Source organism: Colias philodice, chromosome 22, assembly GCF_061535455.1.
Source record: "Colias philodice isolate Cphi_HAF_F1 chromosome 22, ilColPhil1 Martin Lab GWU primary, whole genome shotgun sequence".
Taxonomy (NCBI): domain Eukaryota; kingdom Metazoa; phylum Arthropoda; class Insecta; order Lepidoptera; family Pieridae; genus Colias; species Colias philodice.
Window position 1 is genome coordinate 2,520,104 of NC_143107.1, and position 18,460 is coordinate 2,538,563.

General features: G+C 33.6%; 1 protein-coding gene and 1 pseudogene across 3 annotated transcripts; one reads left to right on the forward strand and one right to left on the reverse strand.

Moving 5' to 3' along the window:
* Positions 1 to 2,027: 2,027 nt before the first annotated feature.
* Positions 2,028 to 8,158, forward strand: LOC149478346 (odorant receptor 4-like; annotated as a pseudogene). The gene is made up of 6 exons (XR_016317395.1): positions 2,028 to 2,245; positions 5,143 to 5,335; positions 6,262 to 6,358; positions 7,017 to 7,121; positions 7,477 to 7,565; positions 8,080 to 8,158. The product of XR_016317395.1 is annotated as an odorant receptor 4-like (transcript).
* A 3,589-nt stretch (positions 8,159 to 11,747) lies between these two features.
* On the reverse strand, positions 11,748 to 13,775 carry LOC149478347 (uncharacterized). Of its 2 annotated transcripts, XM_089709201.1 has the most exons (4): positions 13,451 to 13,775; positions 13,086 to 13,343; positions 12,535 to 12,952; positions 11,748 to 12,205 (listed from the first exon to the last, which is right to left on the reverse strand). In XM_089709201.1, exons 1-4 carry the CDS (start codon positions 13,463 to 13,465, stop codon positions 12,039 to 12,041), a joined length of 858 nt encoding a protein of 285 aa, XP_089565327.1. In that variant the 5' UTR covers positions 13,466 to 13,775; the 3' UTR covers positions 11,748 to 12,038. The 2 variants fall into 2 exon arrangements, with proteins under 2 accessions (XP_089565327.1, XP_089565326.1); XM_089709200.1 differs by having other exon boundaries at positions 12,063 to 12,952.
* Between the last annotated feature and the right edge of the window lie 4,685 nt (positions 13,776 to 18,460).

Genomic DNA, 18,460 nt, shown 5'->3' on the forward strand with positions numbered 1-18,460 from the left:
AGAGTGTGAAGAACAAGACAGATATGTGACGTCAGAATTGGCTGAAAATCTGAAATCCAGCGCTGGACAAGTTTGGCTGATCAGTTTTTGCTGATATGACTGAATTTTGTATATCTACCAACAAGAGTATTTTTTTACCTTATGCCAACGTATGTTTATGACTTATGTGTGTTATTGTGTCAATAAAGTTCATATTACTTACATATTTTTTAACTCAAATATGGCAATAATGGAATATTTCCTGATAAGAAGTGAGTCAACAGTTAAAACATCGAGAATTTGAACTGGGTCAGTGCTAAATTTAAATGGTAATTTACAATTTATTGGTTCAATGTTATCTCATAAGTGTTGCCTAAATTAATGATTGAAATCATTTAAATAAATGTCACAGCAATTAGGCAAATCTTTTTGTATAAGAATTGGATCATTTTATCTGGCCCAATTTGGAAGTTCTTTCGAATAAAACACTATAATGACGAAGTTGAAATATAATCATTATTAAAAAAATCAACTAACTAGCGAATCAAGAACTAATTTCTTTTCTCAAGTTGATAACCATAGAGGAAAGAGCAAGATGTAGAGTCTAACACAGACTTTTTCAACGCATAGGTAATCTTTTGGAAATAACTGTAAAATAAAGATAGAAAAAAAGTGTACAGAACCCACGACAAAATTAAATACAATCTTTACCGAAATACTTATAGTATGTAAATATAATTGCATGTTATATTTTTCTTAAGTGCTCTAATTAAAAAAAATAAATAGTATAAATTGTATAGCATTTGTGTATAGTATACCTACACTATACAGGATTAAAATTATAATATTAATTTGAATATAATTAGCAACATTAAAATGTGATGTATTCATGTGTTATGTAACTTTCCGAGTCTTGAAAATATGCATTATATTCAATTCTAGCTGTGCCCCGCGTTTTCACCCGCATTGCTCCGCTCGTGCTGATCTTAGCGTGATGATATATAGCCTATAGCCTTCCTCGATAAATGGGCTATCTAACAACGACAGAATTTTTCGAATCGAACAAGTAGTTCCTGAGATTAGCGCGTTGAAACAAACAAACTCTTCAGCTTTATTATATTAGTATAGATTTTGTGAAAAAAATGCCATATTATAAATATGTAAATTTATCAATGGATAAATCAGTCTTAATATTTACTATTCCAGTGTTCTCCATTTAAAGGATGGAGGAGGAACTTAATTTAATCAAAAGTTAGACTTTATTTATACTTGGCAATGTAAATAAAAATATTATGAAATTTATGTGTTAGTTGAATAAACATAATCAAATTAGGTATGATATCAATTATTGTGAGTATAATATAAAAATTACATCGTAACAATCTTACTAGATTAAATTTACTTAACTTACTAGATTAGTAAACATAATTTTATTCATAACAATTACTACAAACCATAGACACACTCCAACTAACTCAATTTGTCTTCTTCACATAATAAAACAATAATGAAAGATAGTTTTAAAGACAAAGCTATCATTCTTACACATCCTGTATTCTTTATATTGTTTGTAATTAACTCATCAATTACGCTAATAGCTTAATTAAAGCCCTTTATTACATCAGTTAAACACTTTATTTAACGTTCATTACTTCATACAAGATGGATACCGAACCTACGTTGAACAATGTTCTGAAAAAACTTAACTCAATATATTTTGTTCTAGGCCTTTCATATGATAGTGTTAAATCTACGCGAAAAGAGAAACTGAAACAACGATTTATTTATATTTTGAACTTTTTCTGGCTTAATTCTGATGTACTAGGCGCTGTGTGCTGGTTTATAAATGGAGTTTTGAATGGAAAATCCTTTGTAGAACTCACGTATGTCGCTCCTTGCGTTACATTCAGCTTCTTTGCGAATATCAAAGCATATACTTTAATACACTATGAAGCTTTTGTTAGTGAATTAATAAACTCACTGAGGTCGTTAGAAGAGATAGAAAATACAAGAGCAAGAACGAAGGAAAGAGATGACATTATTGGTAAAGATGTAAAATTCTTGAACGCAGTGATAAATGTATCGAATATTCTTAATTTTGGACTCATTATCACGTTCTTTATGAGTCCCTTAATTCTAATCGTTGTGAAGTATTTGAAGTCGAATCAGTGGGATCTTTTGCTCCCGTTTTTGATTATTTATCCTTTTGATTCTCATGACATAAGATATTGGCCGTTTGTGTACTTACATCAACTGAGGAGCTTCTGTTCAAAAGGAGATAAATCCACCATAAGAGAATTTTCAGAAAAGCAATATTTCTGATAATTAGCTGAGTAAAGGTTATAGTTATATTTAAAAAAAGGTGATGGGTAAGTATCAACACAACAGTTCAAAATCATGGCAATAAATTTTTTTTTAATAGCATGGTATTTTATAAAAAAATAAAAATATTCGGAATTATCGCTTTTTGGTCCGAATTTCAGATTATAACTCCTTTTGTTTCATATGCTTTGTAAATATCTCCTTTTGATTCAGATAACTTTGTAAATATCTCCTTTTGACTCAGATAACTTGTAAATATTTTAATACCGAAATAAAACATAAAAAAATGGTTAATTCTTTATTTTTATTCTTATTATTATAGAAAGACACAAAAAAATAAAAATTACACTCGGACGTGCCCCACATCAGGTTCGAGGCATATACAGCTGTTGTCATCATCATCACAGACTCGGTGTTGTTCAGTTTCATCATCACTATCAACAGCGGTATTAGCATTGTTAGCTAAAATTCTTTTATACCAAGATAATTCTGTCAGTTCAGGCCATTCATCTCCAAATTGCTTCTTTAGAAGGTTTTCAACATCCTTTTTTTTAGCAGCAGATAACGCATTCTGAAACCCTTCCAAGTTATCCAAACTCAAGGCATGTCTCTTTCCTCTTTTCAGAAGAGACTCATATGCTTCACCGTCACACTCAAATCTGTAGTTTTCTAAGGATTTTATCTTGCAGTCTGACACATTTCCTCTTTTTGGTTTTGTTCTTTTTAGAAAGATACGCTTCATTTTTTGAATGCCTGTTATATTTTTGTAATGGCCTCCTAACGATTTAATGTCATAAAGGGACCAATGTTTATTTAAGATCAGCACCTTACCATGGTTTTCAAAAATTTTGTGGTATTCCTTTGGTGTAGTAATTACAGGAAATTTCCTAATTTCTTTCTCCAACCGACCAAAGACCCGGTCAGCTGGGAGGAAGCTGTGGCCTCTGACAGGGAATGTTAAGTTAATCTGTCTTAAATGTGGAGGTGCATTGTTATGTAGCCAGAACAAGAGCATATGAATGATATGGTTGTTCTTGTTCTGGCCACCACAGCCATCACAGAACAGTCTCAATGTTGTTATTTCAGCAGGTATATCGAGTCCATTCAAGTAAGTGTACAGAGCGGAACCAATTTCCACTGACCCCCTACTGGCTTGAGTCTCATTCCAAGTAAAAAAAGTTGGTTTTTTAGACTTTAAGTCAACATTTTATATGAAATATATCTCTTTTTGTTCAAAACATTTATTTCTAAAAATATCGTTCGGAATTATCTCCCTTTGATTGAAACTTGAAATTTGAACGTCGTTTTTGTATTGGAAATATAGCTTTTTGAAGCAAAATGTGTGCACAAGTTGGTGTATTCGAACATAGAGAACAATAAATAAAATAAAAAAAAATAAAAATGTAAAGTGGATTTATCTCCTTTTGAACAGAAGCTCCTCAACTGTGGTCAGGTGAGCATTTTCTTTGATGGTAAATTTTAGTTAATCGCAAGAAAGATTTCTCAATAATGGTCGATGAAAGAGAAATATTTTTTTATGATATATCAGAAATATAGAGCCTCAATTTTAGGATACCCATTAGGGTTTCCGGAACCGGTCTCTTTTTTGAGAACCGGGAATTTCGGTATTTTCGGGACTTGGGAGTTTTTTGTATTATAAAATTTTAAACAAGTGTTATGTGTATTAACTATTAACAACAAGTCAAAAGTAAACTTCAATCAAATATTCAAGTATTTTTATTGTAAATTCAAAGAATTTGTATGTCCATTCATCAAAAGACACACACGTGCATACAGGTGCAGTACATACAGGTGCAGTACATACAGGTACAGTACCGGGCCCGGGCGCCGTGCCGCTGCCGCTGCTGCTGCGCGCTGTCCCCCCCGCGCTCAAACCCACCACACACGTGCATATAGGTGCAGTACATACAGGTGCAGTACATACAGGTACAGTACCGGGCCCGGGCGCCGTGCCGCTGCCGCTGCTGCTGCGCGCTGTCCCCCCCGCGCTCACACACACCACACATGTGCATACAGGTACAGTACATACAGGTGCAGTACATACAGGTACAGTACATACAGGTGCACGTACATGCTGGTGCGCGTACATGCTGGTGCGCGTACATGCTGGTGCGCGTACATGCTGGTGCGCGTACATGCTGGTGCGCGTACATGCTGGTGCGCGTACATGGTGGTGCACGTACATGCTGGTGCACGTACATGCTGGTGCACGTACATGCTGGTGCACGTACATACTGGTGCACGTACATACTGGTGCACGTACATGCTGGTGCATGTACATGCTGGTGCACGTACATGCTAGTGCACGTACATGCTGGTGCACGTACATGCTGGTGCACGTACATGCTGGTGCACGTACATGCAGGTGCACGTACATGCAGGTGCACGTACATACAGGTGCACGTACATGCAGGTGCACGTACATGCAGGTGCACGTACATGCTGGTGCACGTACATGCTGGTGCACGTACATACTGGTGCCAGGTGCACGTACATACAGGTGCACGTACATACAGGTGCACGTACATACAGGTGCACGTACATACTGGTGTACGTACATACAGGTGCAGTACATACAGGTGCACGTACATACAGGTGCACGTACATACAGGTGCACGTACATACAGGTGCACGTACATACTGGTGCACGTACATACTGGTGCACGTCCATACACTACCCATCATCTAATTTTATATGACCGTATTCAGAATTCTCCGTATCTTAGCTCTATTTTTTACCTTCATTATTTAGCGTATTAGCGTTAATACTTAATATCATAAAAATTAATCGAATCTAAAATATCTATTAATTTCTTGCAGAGTCCATAGTAGTCTTAAACATTTGCAGCACAGATTATCTTCTCTACATTTGTTGTATGTTCATACGAATACAATTTCATCTCTTACAATACGATTTTAAAAGAATTATGGAAGATAATAATGTTCGTTTCAACAATGAAGCATTTATAAGAGAGTTTGTAGAACTCGTGAAATGGCATCAGGAATTAATACGGTATGATTTATTTGAATTTGCTAATTAATCCTACTAATGTTATAAATGTCAAAGTTTGTATGTTTGTTACTCCTTCATGCAAAAACTGCTGAATACATTTTTATGAAATTTGGCACACACATAGAAGGAAACTTGGATTAACACATAGGATAGTTTCAAACTAGGTTTATGCCCACAGCTTCGCCCGCGTTTTCAAAAACTTGCAAGGTTCCTGTGGGATTTCCGGGATAAAAAGTAGCATATGTCTTATTCTGGGTCTACAGCTACCTAAAGTTAAAAAGTTTAAAATATTATAAAAAAATGTTAAAAATATGACCTCTGTGAATACATTAATAATTGAACTTGTTGTTGTAATTTTAATTTAGGTAAATTTATATAAAGCGTACGTAAATCTATACATTCTTTTGACTGCCATTATTTCCATACTAATATTATAAATGCGAAAGTAACTCTGTCTGTCTGTCTGTTACTCAATCACGTCTAAACTCTAAACTACTGAACCAATTTTCATGAAATTTGGTATAGAGATATTTTGATACCCGAGAAAGGACAAAGGCTACTTTTTATCCCGGGAAAATGACGCAATCTCGGAAATCCCACGGGAACGGGAACTATGCGGGTTTTTCTTGACTGCGCGGGCGAAGCCGCGGGCGGAAACCTAGTTTTTATATATTTTAAGAAGACCTTTGACTATTTACGATTAAGTATATACTAAATTAATGAATTTTAATTTGTCAAAAATAAATAAAATAAAAGACCTAACTAACTAGTTTGATTTTAGGCGATAACAAAAAAAAAGTTCGAACACGGTGAAAATTTACATTTTTAATCCGTTAAAACCATGAAAACCTATGTACTTGGTATTTACTGATCTTTCTTTGTAGAACATATAATAATAATATTATAATGTGATTTGTAATAAACAGGTTATCAGCAATATTGGAGAAAGTGTATGCAAAATCGACTCTATTCAATTTTGTGGCCAGCTCCATTCTTTTGTGTCTCACTGGATTCAATGTTATGGTAATTGATATTATTTTAATATCCCTAGAGATATGAGGTAATGAAATAAATGAAAATGAAAAAAAAAAATTCGAAATATCCTACTACTATTATAAAGGCGAAAGTTTGTATGTATGGATGTTTGTTACTCTTTCACGTAAAAACTACTGAACCGATTACAATGAACTTTAGTACACATATAGAAGGTAACTTGGATTAACACTTAGGATAGGTTTTATCCCGGAAATCCCACGGGAACGGGAATTATGCGGGTTTTTCTTAGAAAATGCGGGCGAAGCCGCGGGCGGAAAGCTAGTGGTTTATAAAGTGAGCATTCATATTTTTATGTAACAGGGCATTAGTATTATCATGGACTAATAAATTCATCTAGGTTATATTTGTCTATGGTATTATTAAATTTTTAGATATAGGCGTGGTAAATACCAAGAAGGTAAATACTAAACACTGTTTGATTGACGATTGTTCACCCTAGTGTTCACGGTAAATATTTCAAAAATATGAACTTACCTTGTACTTGTAATTTACCTTACTTGATTACTTCCAGAAATGTATGGGATAGGACGTAATAAATTATTTATTTATTTATTTTTTACCATTATCATTTCACTCTAGTATTACCTAATATTATCTTTAATTTTCTTAACCAATGTTTTTACAGGCCATGGAAGATAAGACTCTGGCGTGCACTTTTCTGGTGTTCCTGTCAGCGAGCTTGCTGCAAATATTCTTCGTGTGTTTCTTCGGGGATTTGCTTATGAAATCTGTACGGATTTTTATCTATTGTTGTATTATTAAGGAAAGCAGTTAGAAGCTAAATTCGATTTATCGTCGAAAAATAACATTTATTTTTATTTAAATAGTTAAGACCTTATTATCATATCACATGCAGAGGAAGAACCTAACGAGGAAGACATAAAAATACAATTTGAATTAAATGAAAAAGTCAATTGTAAAAAAATATCCTTTAAAAAAATCAGTATGGAAATACAATTATGTACATTGATTTTGGTAAAAAAATAATTACGAGATAGCAAATGCGATACTGTATACCTAATATAGGTAATTTACTATGTTTGATTTTAAACGTCGCAAATAATTAATACTTTTGTTTTCCATAGAGTACAGATGTCAGCTATGCAATATATGAGAGCAAGTGGTACCTGGCTAAATCATCGGCTGAAAAAAATTTACACATCGTACAAACAAGGTTGGGTTTTAATTAAAGTATTTATACTATAAAAACCCTCCCCAAAAGTGCAAAATCATATTATAACCTAACCTCTAACAAATCGTCACCTATAAATTTAATACATCTCTTTGTTTTCCTCTTACCTGTACTTTATGTGTCTCTATTTCCTTTGTGTGTGCAATAAATAATTAAATAAATAAATAAATAAATAAATATATCTCTCTTATAATATGCACGTATGGTATGAATGAAAGGGTTGCTATGCCGTCTTAAAGCAGCACTAATTCCAGTATGAACAAGTGAAGGTGCTAGTCAAGATAACCTTGTATGTTACCGCATTGGAATTTGGCTTGGCTTTAATCCATCAGTCCCCGGAATCACAGACACAATAGAAAATCTATTGTGTCGTGCCCCGATCGGGGCGCTCGGTGGTCAATGGGAAGACGTCATAGCAACCCCTGAAAGCCTATAAAGTATCTTTAAATAATTTCCTAACAATAAAAGACTTTTCTTTATAATTTATTTGTTACAGAGCTCAGAAGCCTTGCAAGTTAACGGCGTTTGGTTTTGCTGACGTCAATTTAAGAGCTTTTATGAGCGTAATAATATAAGAGCCCACGACGGCCAGACTTTCCTTTCTTTCGGAAAGTTGAAAGTTTCTCTGTATATGTCTCCGATACAGATAAGAACGACCAGCGACTATCAAGTTTGGGTTGTGGTTACTTTGGCAGGAAACAGGTAGTAAAGGTGTATAAAATAGTACCTTACTTTCATTATAGTTTAAAAGCTAAATTTTACATATGTTACTTGGGGACCTATAAAAAGATATTACCTTAAGAGCCAGACAGTTTTCATGGTTCTTACATCTAGCCAGACACATTTAAAAAATAACTAACATATCATCAAATTCACATAACTACCTAAAATCGTAACAAATATGAAATAACCCACTAAAAACATTAGTTAACTTTAATTATTAAAAAAATAAAAGTATAATATATAAGAAATAAAGTTATTACTTATCTTTTACGGGGGCTTATGTTGATGGAATTTCATGTATCTCGATGACACAATAAAAAAGTCATCGGGATACGTGTAATTCCGTAGGTACTAACCTACTACGTAAAGCAAGATGTAAAATTGGTTCACAATAGAAGAATCAAAACACAGAAATACGCAAATTACCTGCAAATACTCCAACTACGTATCAAAACAACAACAATATTTTGACACATTCACTGAACGAACTAGAAAAATTTGAATATCGACAATCCGTTTCTTTTTAAATCGTTCGGAAATAAATCAGCCAGTCGTTTTTTCGGTTTCGGTGGTCCGCGTATCCGGGCGTTGGCGGTTCTTTTTCTTTTACACGGTGCAACAAGTTGGATGTTGTATGATTCTATTTATCTGGTTTTATTTATCGTTTTTTGCAACAGCAACACTGAAGCGTATTTTACACGGTTTTGTAGTAGCGGTGTGTGGTTGATTTGCAATAGAATTATAGGTTATGTCAATGATTTTAGAGAGTTTTATTATGACATACATATACAATTTTAATAATATAATATTTAACTACTACTTATTACTATTCTGAACATAGAATGTATTGAAATTAAGTCACTTTTGAGTAAAATTCTATGATAAATACTAAATAGTAAATAGGTATACGAACTTTCCTGAAGCCTGAAGACAATTTATTTATAAGTAGAGCTGATTATCGTTTTACAGATCCAACCTTTCTGTACCTATCTTAAACTTACTGAAGAGTAGAAATTTCCGCCTCCGAACTATTTTTAGCTCTATAATAAGAGAGCAGTACCAAAATAGCAAAAATTAGGACTATAAGAATTAGAGAATTATAATATCAAATAGAGCGCAATTTTAAACCTGAAAGCGATATAATACCCTTGAAGTATGCCGGTAAACGTTGTGCAGCCTGTCTTATCACTAACGGCCGAAATTAATATTCAATCCAATCTAATATCTGCAGATTTTCGATCGAAAATGTGATCCGGATTTTAAGTTAAGTGTGCCAATAAACAATCCGTGGATCGAAATTGCAATCTCAAAAACCAATCTATCTGTGGGAGGACGGATCACAGATTACAGATAGACCTCTGTTCGAAAATGGCAGTTTGAGCGTGTCAATAACATATCTCTCGCGTTTGACGTTTCGATCGATCGGCGTAAACAATCCTTAATCTTGATCTTAGACTTTCCTCAGATTCTAGGGTTGAATCTGTAGATTTTATTCGTAAAACGTAATGGATTTGGCAATATTCTCGAGTTCTAGTGATAGTGACAGTGATATGGAAGTCCTAGCTCAATTATCAGACTGGGATACAGATACCGACAATGATGCTGGTGAACAGTCACGTCGTGCTTCTGTGCGAAGAATGAAAAGGGTGAACTACATGCAGAGTCTGGATGATGCAGAGTTTACCTTTAGGTTTAGGTTATCGAAATCAGCAGTAAACTCTCTGTTGACAGAAATTATGCCTGCTGTCCGTGTAAAATCTTCAAGGTGGGTTAAAAATAATTATATCTTAAAAACTCCATTAAGCGTATACCTACTTAAATTTAACAATATCTATTCCAGAAATCATGGAGTCTCACCTCTGCATCAATTGCTGCTGACCTTAAGGTTTTATGCATTAGGCACAATGCTGATTTCTGTGTCTGACTTTGTGGGAGTATCAAAGTCAACAGCAGGCAGAATAGTCCGGGATATTTCATATGCAACAGCCCAATTATATGATAAATACATTTTTGTGCATCAAAGAAGTGCAGAAAAATTTTATGATATTGCAGAGTTTCCCAGAGTTCTTGGAGCTATTGATTGCACTCACATACGTATACAGTCACCATGTATGTAATTATAATTTTATCTGCATTTTGTTTAATCATTGCTTGTAAATTTCTTGTCTACTAATATAAAAATTTTCAGGTTTATTAATAGGTGAGGAATTTAGAAATCGGAAAGGTTACTTTTCATTAAACATTCAAGGAGTCTGTGATGCAGATTTGAGACTGATGAATGTGGTTGCTCGCTGGCCGGGTTCCACCCATGATGCAACAATTTTCAATAATTCCATTCTGAGAGGTTTTGTATTATGGTTTACTAGAAATTTTGTTAATGATTAATGAACAATTTAATTTTAATTCAACATTCTTACAGCTCAGTGTGATGCAGGGCAGTATGATGGCCGCTGGTTACTTGGAGATAGTGCCTATCCAAATCGAAGTTACCTACTCACACCACTCTTGAACCCTAGTTCTGAAGCTGAACACAGGTACAACGAAGCACACATTAGGACCAGAAATACAATTGAAAGGTAATATTCCATGTAATTCTTATTCATAAACATTCAATATCAGTGAAATAGTTATATTCTGTTTTGTCTTTGTTTATCAACAGTTATTTGATAGTCGAAGGAAAGAGACAAAACAGTTAATAGCTATTCCGGCACTTTTGAACATTTATGAATAAGGTGGTAAATATATTATTTAAATTTATTCATATGTTGTTTTTTGCCTGACTGAGCAATTCCAAGGAGTGTTTGTGTTTATCTGTTTGTTACACACTTTCAACCTTAATAATAATTAGTATTATTTGGTTTAAATTAATGTTTTAACCAAAACATTCTAGGACGTTCGGAGTGTGGAAAAGAAGATTTCCTGTTGTGGCTCTCACACTGCGGGTTTCATTGCCCGTTGCCCAGTCAATAGTTATTGCCACTGCAGTGCTTCATAATATTTGTAGGAGTAACAGTATAGAAGAAGTTCCTCCTGAGGTTGACTTGGACATTCCTACAAATAGTAACAATGAAGGAAATAATTCAAATATGGAAGTCCAAGATGTACAAACAAGAGCAGATCTTATAAATAATTATTTTGTGTTAGTATAAAGACTTAGTATAAAGATAGTTGTGATTGTTATTTATTGTCCATTGTTTGTAATAATTATTATGTAGTAGATACACAAGTTATATTCAGTTCCAATTATTGATTACTTTGATTACTGTGTATAGTAGTTAATAATTGCAAAGTATATTTAAGTTAATCTTAACATGTGTGTATTCTTTTAAATTTTTATTTCCTTTGTTATGAGGTTTGTATGTGCCTATACATACCTATTGATCTTTCAAAAAGTGTAGTTACAGATTTATGTATTTTTTATTTTGAAATAAAAGAATAGACTATAGTATTGAAATATTTTATTTTTTATTCACATAGAAATAAAAATTCCATAATAATGAATTCATACACCATCTGTATGCTACCAAAAAACTATGATTAGATGCTATCATAATAATATTATTACAGAATTAAAAAAAAATAGAAAATGAAAAATTGAGAAGGTACATATAAAATAAATAATAATTATAAAAACAATACATCTCTTGGTAGGTCTTGTGTTTATATTTATTAATCAATGAAAGAATTATTGAGTATATTATTATAGGTATACTTGATTTGGTTTTCAATTTTTCATTTACCACCTCTAAGTTTTTCAATTTCTAATTTCAATTTTTCATTCTGTAATAAAATAAATTCTTTCTTAGCATCTAAGCATTGTTTTTTGGCAGTATAATATTCTGCTATTGCTAAATTTCGAGCAGAACTACTGCCATCCGTACTTTTGAGTTTCTTCTTACCTGCAAATCAAATTAATTTTTTTATTACACAAGATATAATACTTTTCATCTTAAGCCTACTATCATCTTAAGGCTAGGATTAAGGTTCTTTCAAAAGAGAAAGGATGCTCCCCAATACATTTTTGTTAAACCATCACCTGTCAAATATGATTAGTTCAGAGAATTAATCTGTTTTCTATCAATGCAAAGCTCAAACCACTGGACAGGATGGATTACGCTAATATTTGACCTACTATTACCTAGAATAAATGAATATATTAGGACATTACACACATAGCAATCGAGCCCTAGAAAACTGATAAATATAATATTAATTATTAATGATTTACCTATTTTAGGCGAACTCAATGTAAGCCTCTTGGGTGTGTGTAGTTTACCATCCCCAGCTTCATGGTAAGTGGCATTATCTATAGTTTTTTCTGATATAAGAGTACCAGTAACTATAGATAATGGAAATGAAGTACTATTTGTATCATATACGGTTACTGGCATGGTAGTACCAATACCTGTGTCTACCAACACTGGTATTGATTCTACCGGCAGCACCCTAGCCTGCCCAGCCCCATCGCAAGTATCATCACCACCACCATCACCACCACCACCACCATCACCACCACAAACAAAAACTCCTTCCTCTTTGTCACCACCAAATGGCACAACAAAGCCGCTTGCAGTACTCCCCAGTAAATCGGCCACTCTGTCCAGAATGTCATCCGGGGGAATGTACTCTGGAATGCCACCGCCAGTCTGTGAAAATAATAAACTGATGTACTTACTATGTACTAAATTACTTAACATTATATGTAATAAGTTTAAAAAAAATATGTAATAAGTACCTATAATTTCAAACAAAGGTGAAAATTTTTTCTATAACACTTACTTGGATGCGATTCATCCTAATTTTTGTGCTGCGTTTACGAGCAAGTTTCTTTAAATTTTCCCACTTTAAACGCAGCTGCTGGGGTGATCGACGACAAACAGAGGCGGTGGCATTAAATTTGTGTGTCAGGCTGACCCACTCCTCATTTTTCATCTTGTTGCTGGCGGCGTTTGTTGTTTTAGACAAAATTATTGAGCTACTCTCAATTAAGCCCAGCAATAATTTTGTCTCATCCTTCGTCAGAGGTTTGCCTCGAACCTAAAATAAACAGATAAGTATTCTTACAAAAAATGCGTTCGAACATATTTGGCGTCACCACCAAGAAACAAAATTATTAATGGTACGGATGCGTAAAAGTCACTTACCACTTCAGAGTCCATTGCTATTTAACAAAATAGATGCAATATCTATGTAAATCAATGAATATAATTTAACAAAATGATCAGAAAGATTATATAAAAGTTATGAACAGAAATCGGAACCAATACAACGAAAAAAGAGCGTCCTGCGTCAGTAGAAGGCGTTTTGGCGGGCATGTCATCTGTCAAAAACACGCAGGCGTGACGTTCCGTTTTATACCGATCTTTTAGGATTTATCACATTTAAAATTGGTAATAAATAATAATATAATTTGTATAAAACTCCAAGAGCCCAATAAATACATCAAAAGTAAAAAGTCGGTACCAAATAATTATTATTGATACGTGTAATACTTATTTTTGAAATTTAATTAGAAATAAACGATGCATTCAAGTATTGGTTTTGCATAAAACGGAATGGTCAAAGAGGGAAAAGATATCTACGGATATCTTGATATCTCCGGATATCATAACGATGGTTTGTCACTTTTCGTTATTGGGACGCGGATAGGAGATCGATCCATAGATATGCAAATATCTGCGATCGAATTTAATCTTGGATTACGGATATATTATTAATTTCGGCCGTTAGGGGTATGAAAAATAGATATTGGCCGATTCACAGACCTACCCGATATGCGCACAAAATTTCATGAGAATCGGTCAAGCCGTTTCGGAGGAGTTTAACTTCAAACACCACACACATGTGTATTTTATATACTTACTTATATTACTTTAGTGGAGAATACTCAATAAATTCTTAGAAACCTAATAAACATAACCATATAATGTTGAACATATTAATAATTCAAACTTCAAGAAACATCTAGAACCGCTTACAGAATATAAAAGCGAGAATCATTTTTTATCTGTGTCAGTAGATAGTAGTGACTATCGTCCCCACAATAAAACCACAGTGTCTCGAAGCAACAAGTGATACAGGGGTGTGAGGGATGTTCAACTGCTACCCTTGAGTTTTGGATTCGGCGTGAAATATCTTTTTGTCTGTTTGTTTTGAAATTTTACGGAAATACTCCAAAGTTAGACAGATAAATCTTAAAGATTAACAGTTTTACGGAGCTTACAAAAGTATAATATTGTATATATAGAAGAAGAAAAGAAAAACTGCAGAGTGTTATTAAAACAACTTACATCGGGGTATTGTGAAAGCCGAATTTACATGTATTTTAAAATTTTTTATTAGAATTTATTAGATTAGAGTACAATTTACAACCATGCTTAACCTAAGTGGATACTTAATCAATTTCTATTTTGTTCTAATAAAATCACCATCAATCTTTCCGCTCGAAATATTTATGTCAAGTTTGTTTTTAATTCACTTGGTTTCACGCTCTGTAAGGTCGTAACATGGTGATTTATCAAAAAATAATTAATAAAAATGGTTAGTTAAGTACCTTGTTTATAACAGTGGGTATTGTTTTTTTATTATTTTTAATTTGGGTTATTATAATGACGGCAGTGCGACAAATAATCGGTTGATAATAAATTAATAACTGAATTAACTAAAGTGATAATTTTGGATCTGATCTTGACGAAGCATATTATTGTTTCGTTCAACCGTTTTCCAATTTCCTTTCAGAAGAGTTAATAAAAATTAATAAGGGTTAAAATTTGTTTGTTTTTGTTCCACTACCACCGTTCCACTACACTACACAACTAGGTATTATAAAATAATGTCTATGAAAATGAGCGTCGCAGTTGAACATCCCAACAAGATTCATGACAGAGGCGGCAAAACAAAAACTGGCATTTTCGCACGTCGCCCGTGTTTCGGGAAAGCGCGGGAAAGCGTTTAACGTCACTTGTCCGTATTTAAGCAAAAAGGAACCACCCAGCAAAAACGCACTTCTGAGATATTAAAGGATTTACAAAAACATTTGCAGCTCTGTTAGATGAAGTAAAATTAAAATTTATTTTATTTAAATTCATTGATAAATTACTTATTTAAGTATGTGTATATAAATTTGCTCTGAATACTCTTAAACTTTCTAGATAATTAAGAAAATGTGCATGTGGTTCCTTTTAACATTTATCAATTGATAGGTTTTCTCTTATACAAAAAGGAACCACAACCCAGGGATTTAATGATATAAATGAAACTATGTATTTATAATATCGTAATAAAGCTTTAATTAAATAAATATATAAAATAATACTTATATAGGACGTTTATTCGACGTTATCATCAAATTGCATTTCGAAATCCACCGTGTCTAGTCCATCTATGTGGTCTTCTATTGCATCATCACTAATGAGACCGTTATAAAAACTCTGTGCATCTTGTGGAATGAGATGTAATATGGCCTGAATATCGCTAGAAGGTGAAGAAAGCTTCTCCAGAGGCACCGACGTATAAGGTTCTTCGTTATAGCTTCTGTAATAAAAAGAAAAAAGCTTTAAATCAAAACAAAGCCACGTGGCTTTTATACGTAAGTATATGGCGACAGCAAAATATTATTAGTTCTTATAAAGCCGTGTCTATGACTATGTTGTATGTACATGCGCCATGTACAAAAAACTGGCTAAGTGCGAGTCGGACTCGCGCAACGAAGAGTTCTGTACCATTATCTATAAAAACGTCAAAAAAATCACGGTTTATTGTATGGAAGCTTCTTAAATATTTATTTTATTCTGTTTTTTGGTATTTGTTGTTACAGCGGCATTAGAAATACATCATATGAAAATTTCAACTGTCTAACTAGACGGAGGGACAGACAGACGGACAGCGGAGTCTTAGTAATAGGGTCTCGCTTTACCCTTTGGGTACGGAACCCTAAAAATCATATGCAACAGTGGCAACCCTAGCAAAAAATTAAATAAACTTGTTAAAATTTTGAATTTCGCAGGCTAGGGCCTTGTTCCGGTCAAAACAGTGGCCGCGCGAGTTTTAAAATCAAACAAATAATTATATGCACTGAATGATGTGGCTGAATGTACTGTACCTACTGAATCTGAATCTAAACGTATTTTACCAAAATAGTAGGTAGGTACCTAGATCATCGACAGTTATTTTTAAAACAGGGTTTAGTAGTTTCATCTCACAATGACAGATGAATCGTAACAAAATGACTCTTAATTCGACTCGCCTTCGTGAACAACAACATTGTCGTTAAAATACGTAAATCCACAGAGGATTCCTCTTGCACTTACTTAATGAAATATCTTCTTAAAATCACACCACAATCGGGAATGAATCAAAAGTGGATAAAGCGTACCTGCATCTCAGATTCAATAAGTACTTAAATGCATTAAATAAAACTACTTACCCGTTGTATCTTCATTATTATCTTCAGTGTTCGTCTCCAATGCTTTTCTTACCAATTGCTTGCTTATTTATTTATTACTAAACATTTTCACATTTAATTTTAAAGGTAATTAACAAAAACAATAGAACTTACTTTGCGGAGGAAAATAACACCGTCACCTTAGACCGTCACGTATTCGAACTACTTCGCTGAATATGTCACCTATATTGACAGATGTTCGACGTTTTACTTTAAAAATTGGAGTTTTGCACTTTGAGCTATTTAAGCTTAGATCATAAGTATTTATGTAATGAAATACGTTGTTTAAAGATGAGAAGCATTGTAACAAGTCAAGGCATTTGGTTCCATATAGCGATGATGGCTTTCAGGATGTTTTACAATATTTATTTATGCATAATAGAACCGAATGCTTGTGGTTTTATTTTGCAATAAAAAATTACAATTAAATTATGTATTTATTTTACGCATAACCATACCACAGAAACCTGGTTCCATTTTGTGTATTAAAAATAATTGTTATTAATAGAAATATGTGTAATGTATAATGGTACCAAGTAGGTGTGGATCTGTTTTGTATAAAATGACATGATAGTAATTTCGTTTATTTGTTTGAACAAAGCAGTCCCGTGGTGCTGTGGTTCGGTTTTGCTTAATATGTAATTATTCGTTGTTGCTGGTGGTTCCTTTCTGCTTTTAGTATACCTTGTTTCCAACGTAAAAATCATGTGGTTCTTGTTTGTATAAGAATTTAGACCACTTTTGGATGAGTATTCTTCAATAAAAGCAAAAAACGAAATTTGTCGAGTGGTTCCATTTTGCATAAATACGGACACTTGTTCTAAATTCGTTTTGTACCTTTTAGAGGCAAAGGCTTCCAACTATACAGCCGCATTTGAACAATTTTTAAAAAGAGATTCTATTCGTATTTTGTTTGAAGTTTGAAGCATACAAATGTTTTACGTACAGTGATATAGTTACTTAGTCACATGCAAATTTGTGGACGATTTTTATTAACACTCAGGCAAGTACACAATTTGCATTTCTAAGTTAGATCGAAATTATAACAGGCCACTGGCCACATTATTTTTAGATAACTAGCGGTCCGCCCCGGCTTCGCCCGTGGTACATATTGACGTTTTCTCTACATAACAACCATCCTCGTACTTCTAGAAATATAATAAAAAAAAATATCGAAATCGGTCCACCCGTTCACGCGTGATGCCGTAACCAAGGAAAACGGGTTTCATTTTTAAAGTGAAACTTTTATTACATCGTCTCAAACTTTTTGGTCTGTGTAGCGCATGTCGCGTGTATCGCGGCTGCCGAGTAGGTATACCTACTCGGCAGCCGACCGTCACACAAAGCAGTGTTCGGAACCGTTCGAACAGTTTCACTTTTACCGTGGTTTCATAAAACCACACAACATTTTTTTATATATTTAATATAGTTTTAAGAAATTCGTAGTATAGTTTTTAAGTTACAGATATTCTACATGTGTTACGTTTAGGAGCTAGAATTGGATCGTATGCAGTAGATCCAACATTCGAAATTCGATGCAAGAAAATTAGAAAAGGTAATAAAAACATAGCAGGAACGCAAATAATCAGTGCATAATTATATAGAATTGATAAATCTCTTTCTTTATAAGAACTTCAGTCTATACGTATTCTTGTATAGTACCTATGACTTCATGATGATGTGTTCTTAGAATAGAGAAGCAAAACGTAAC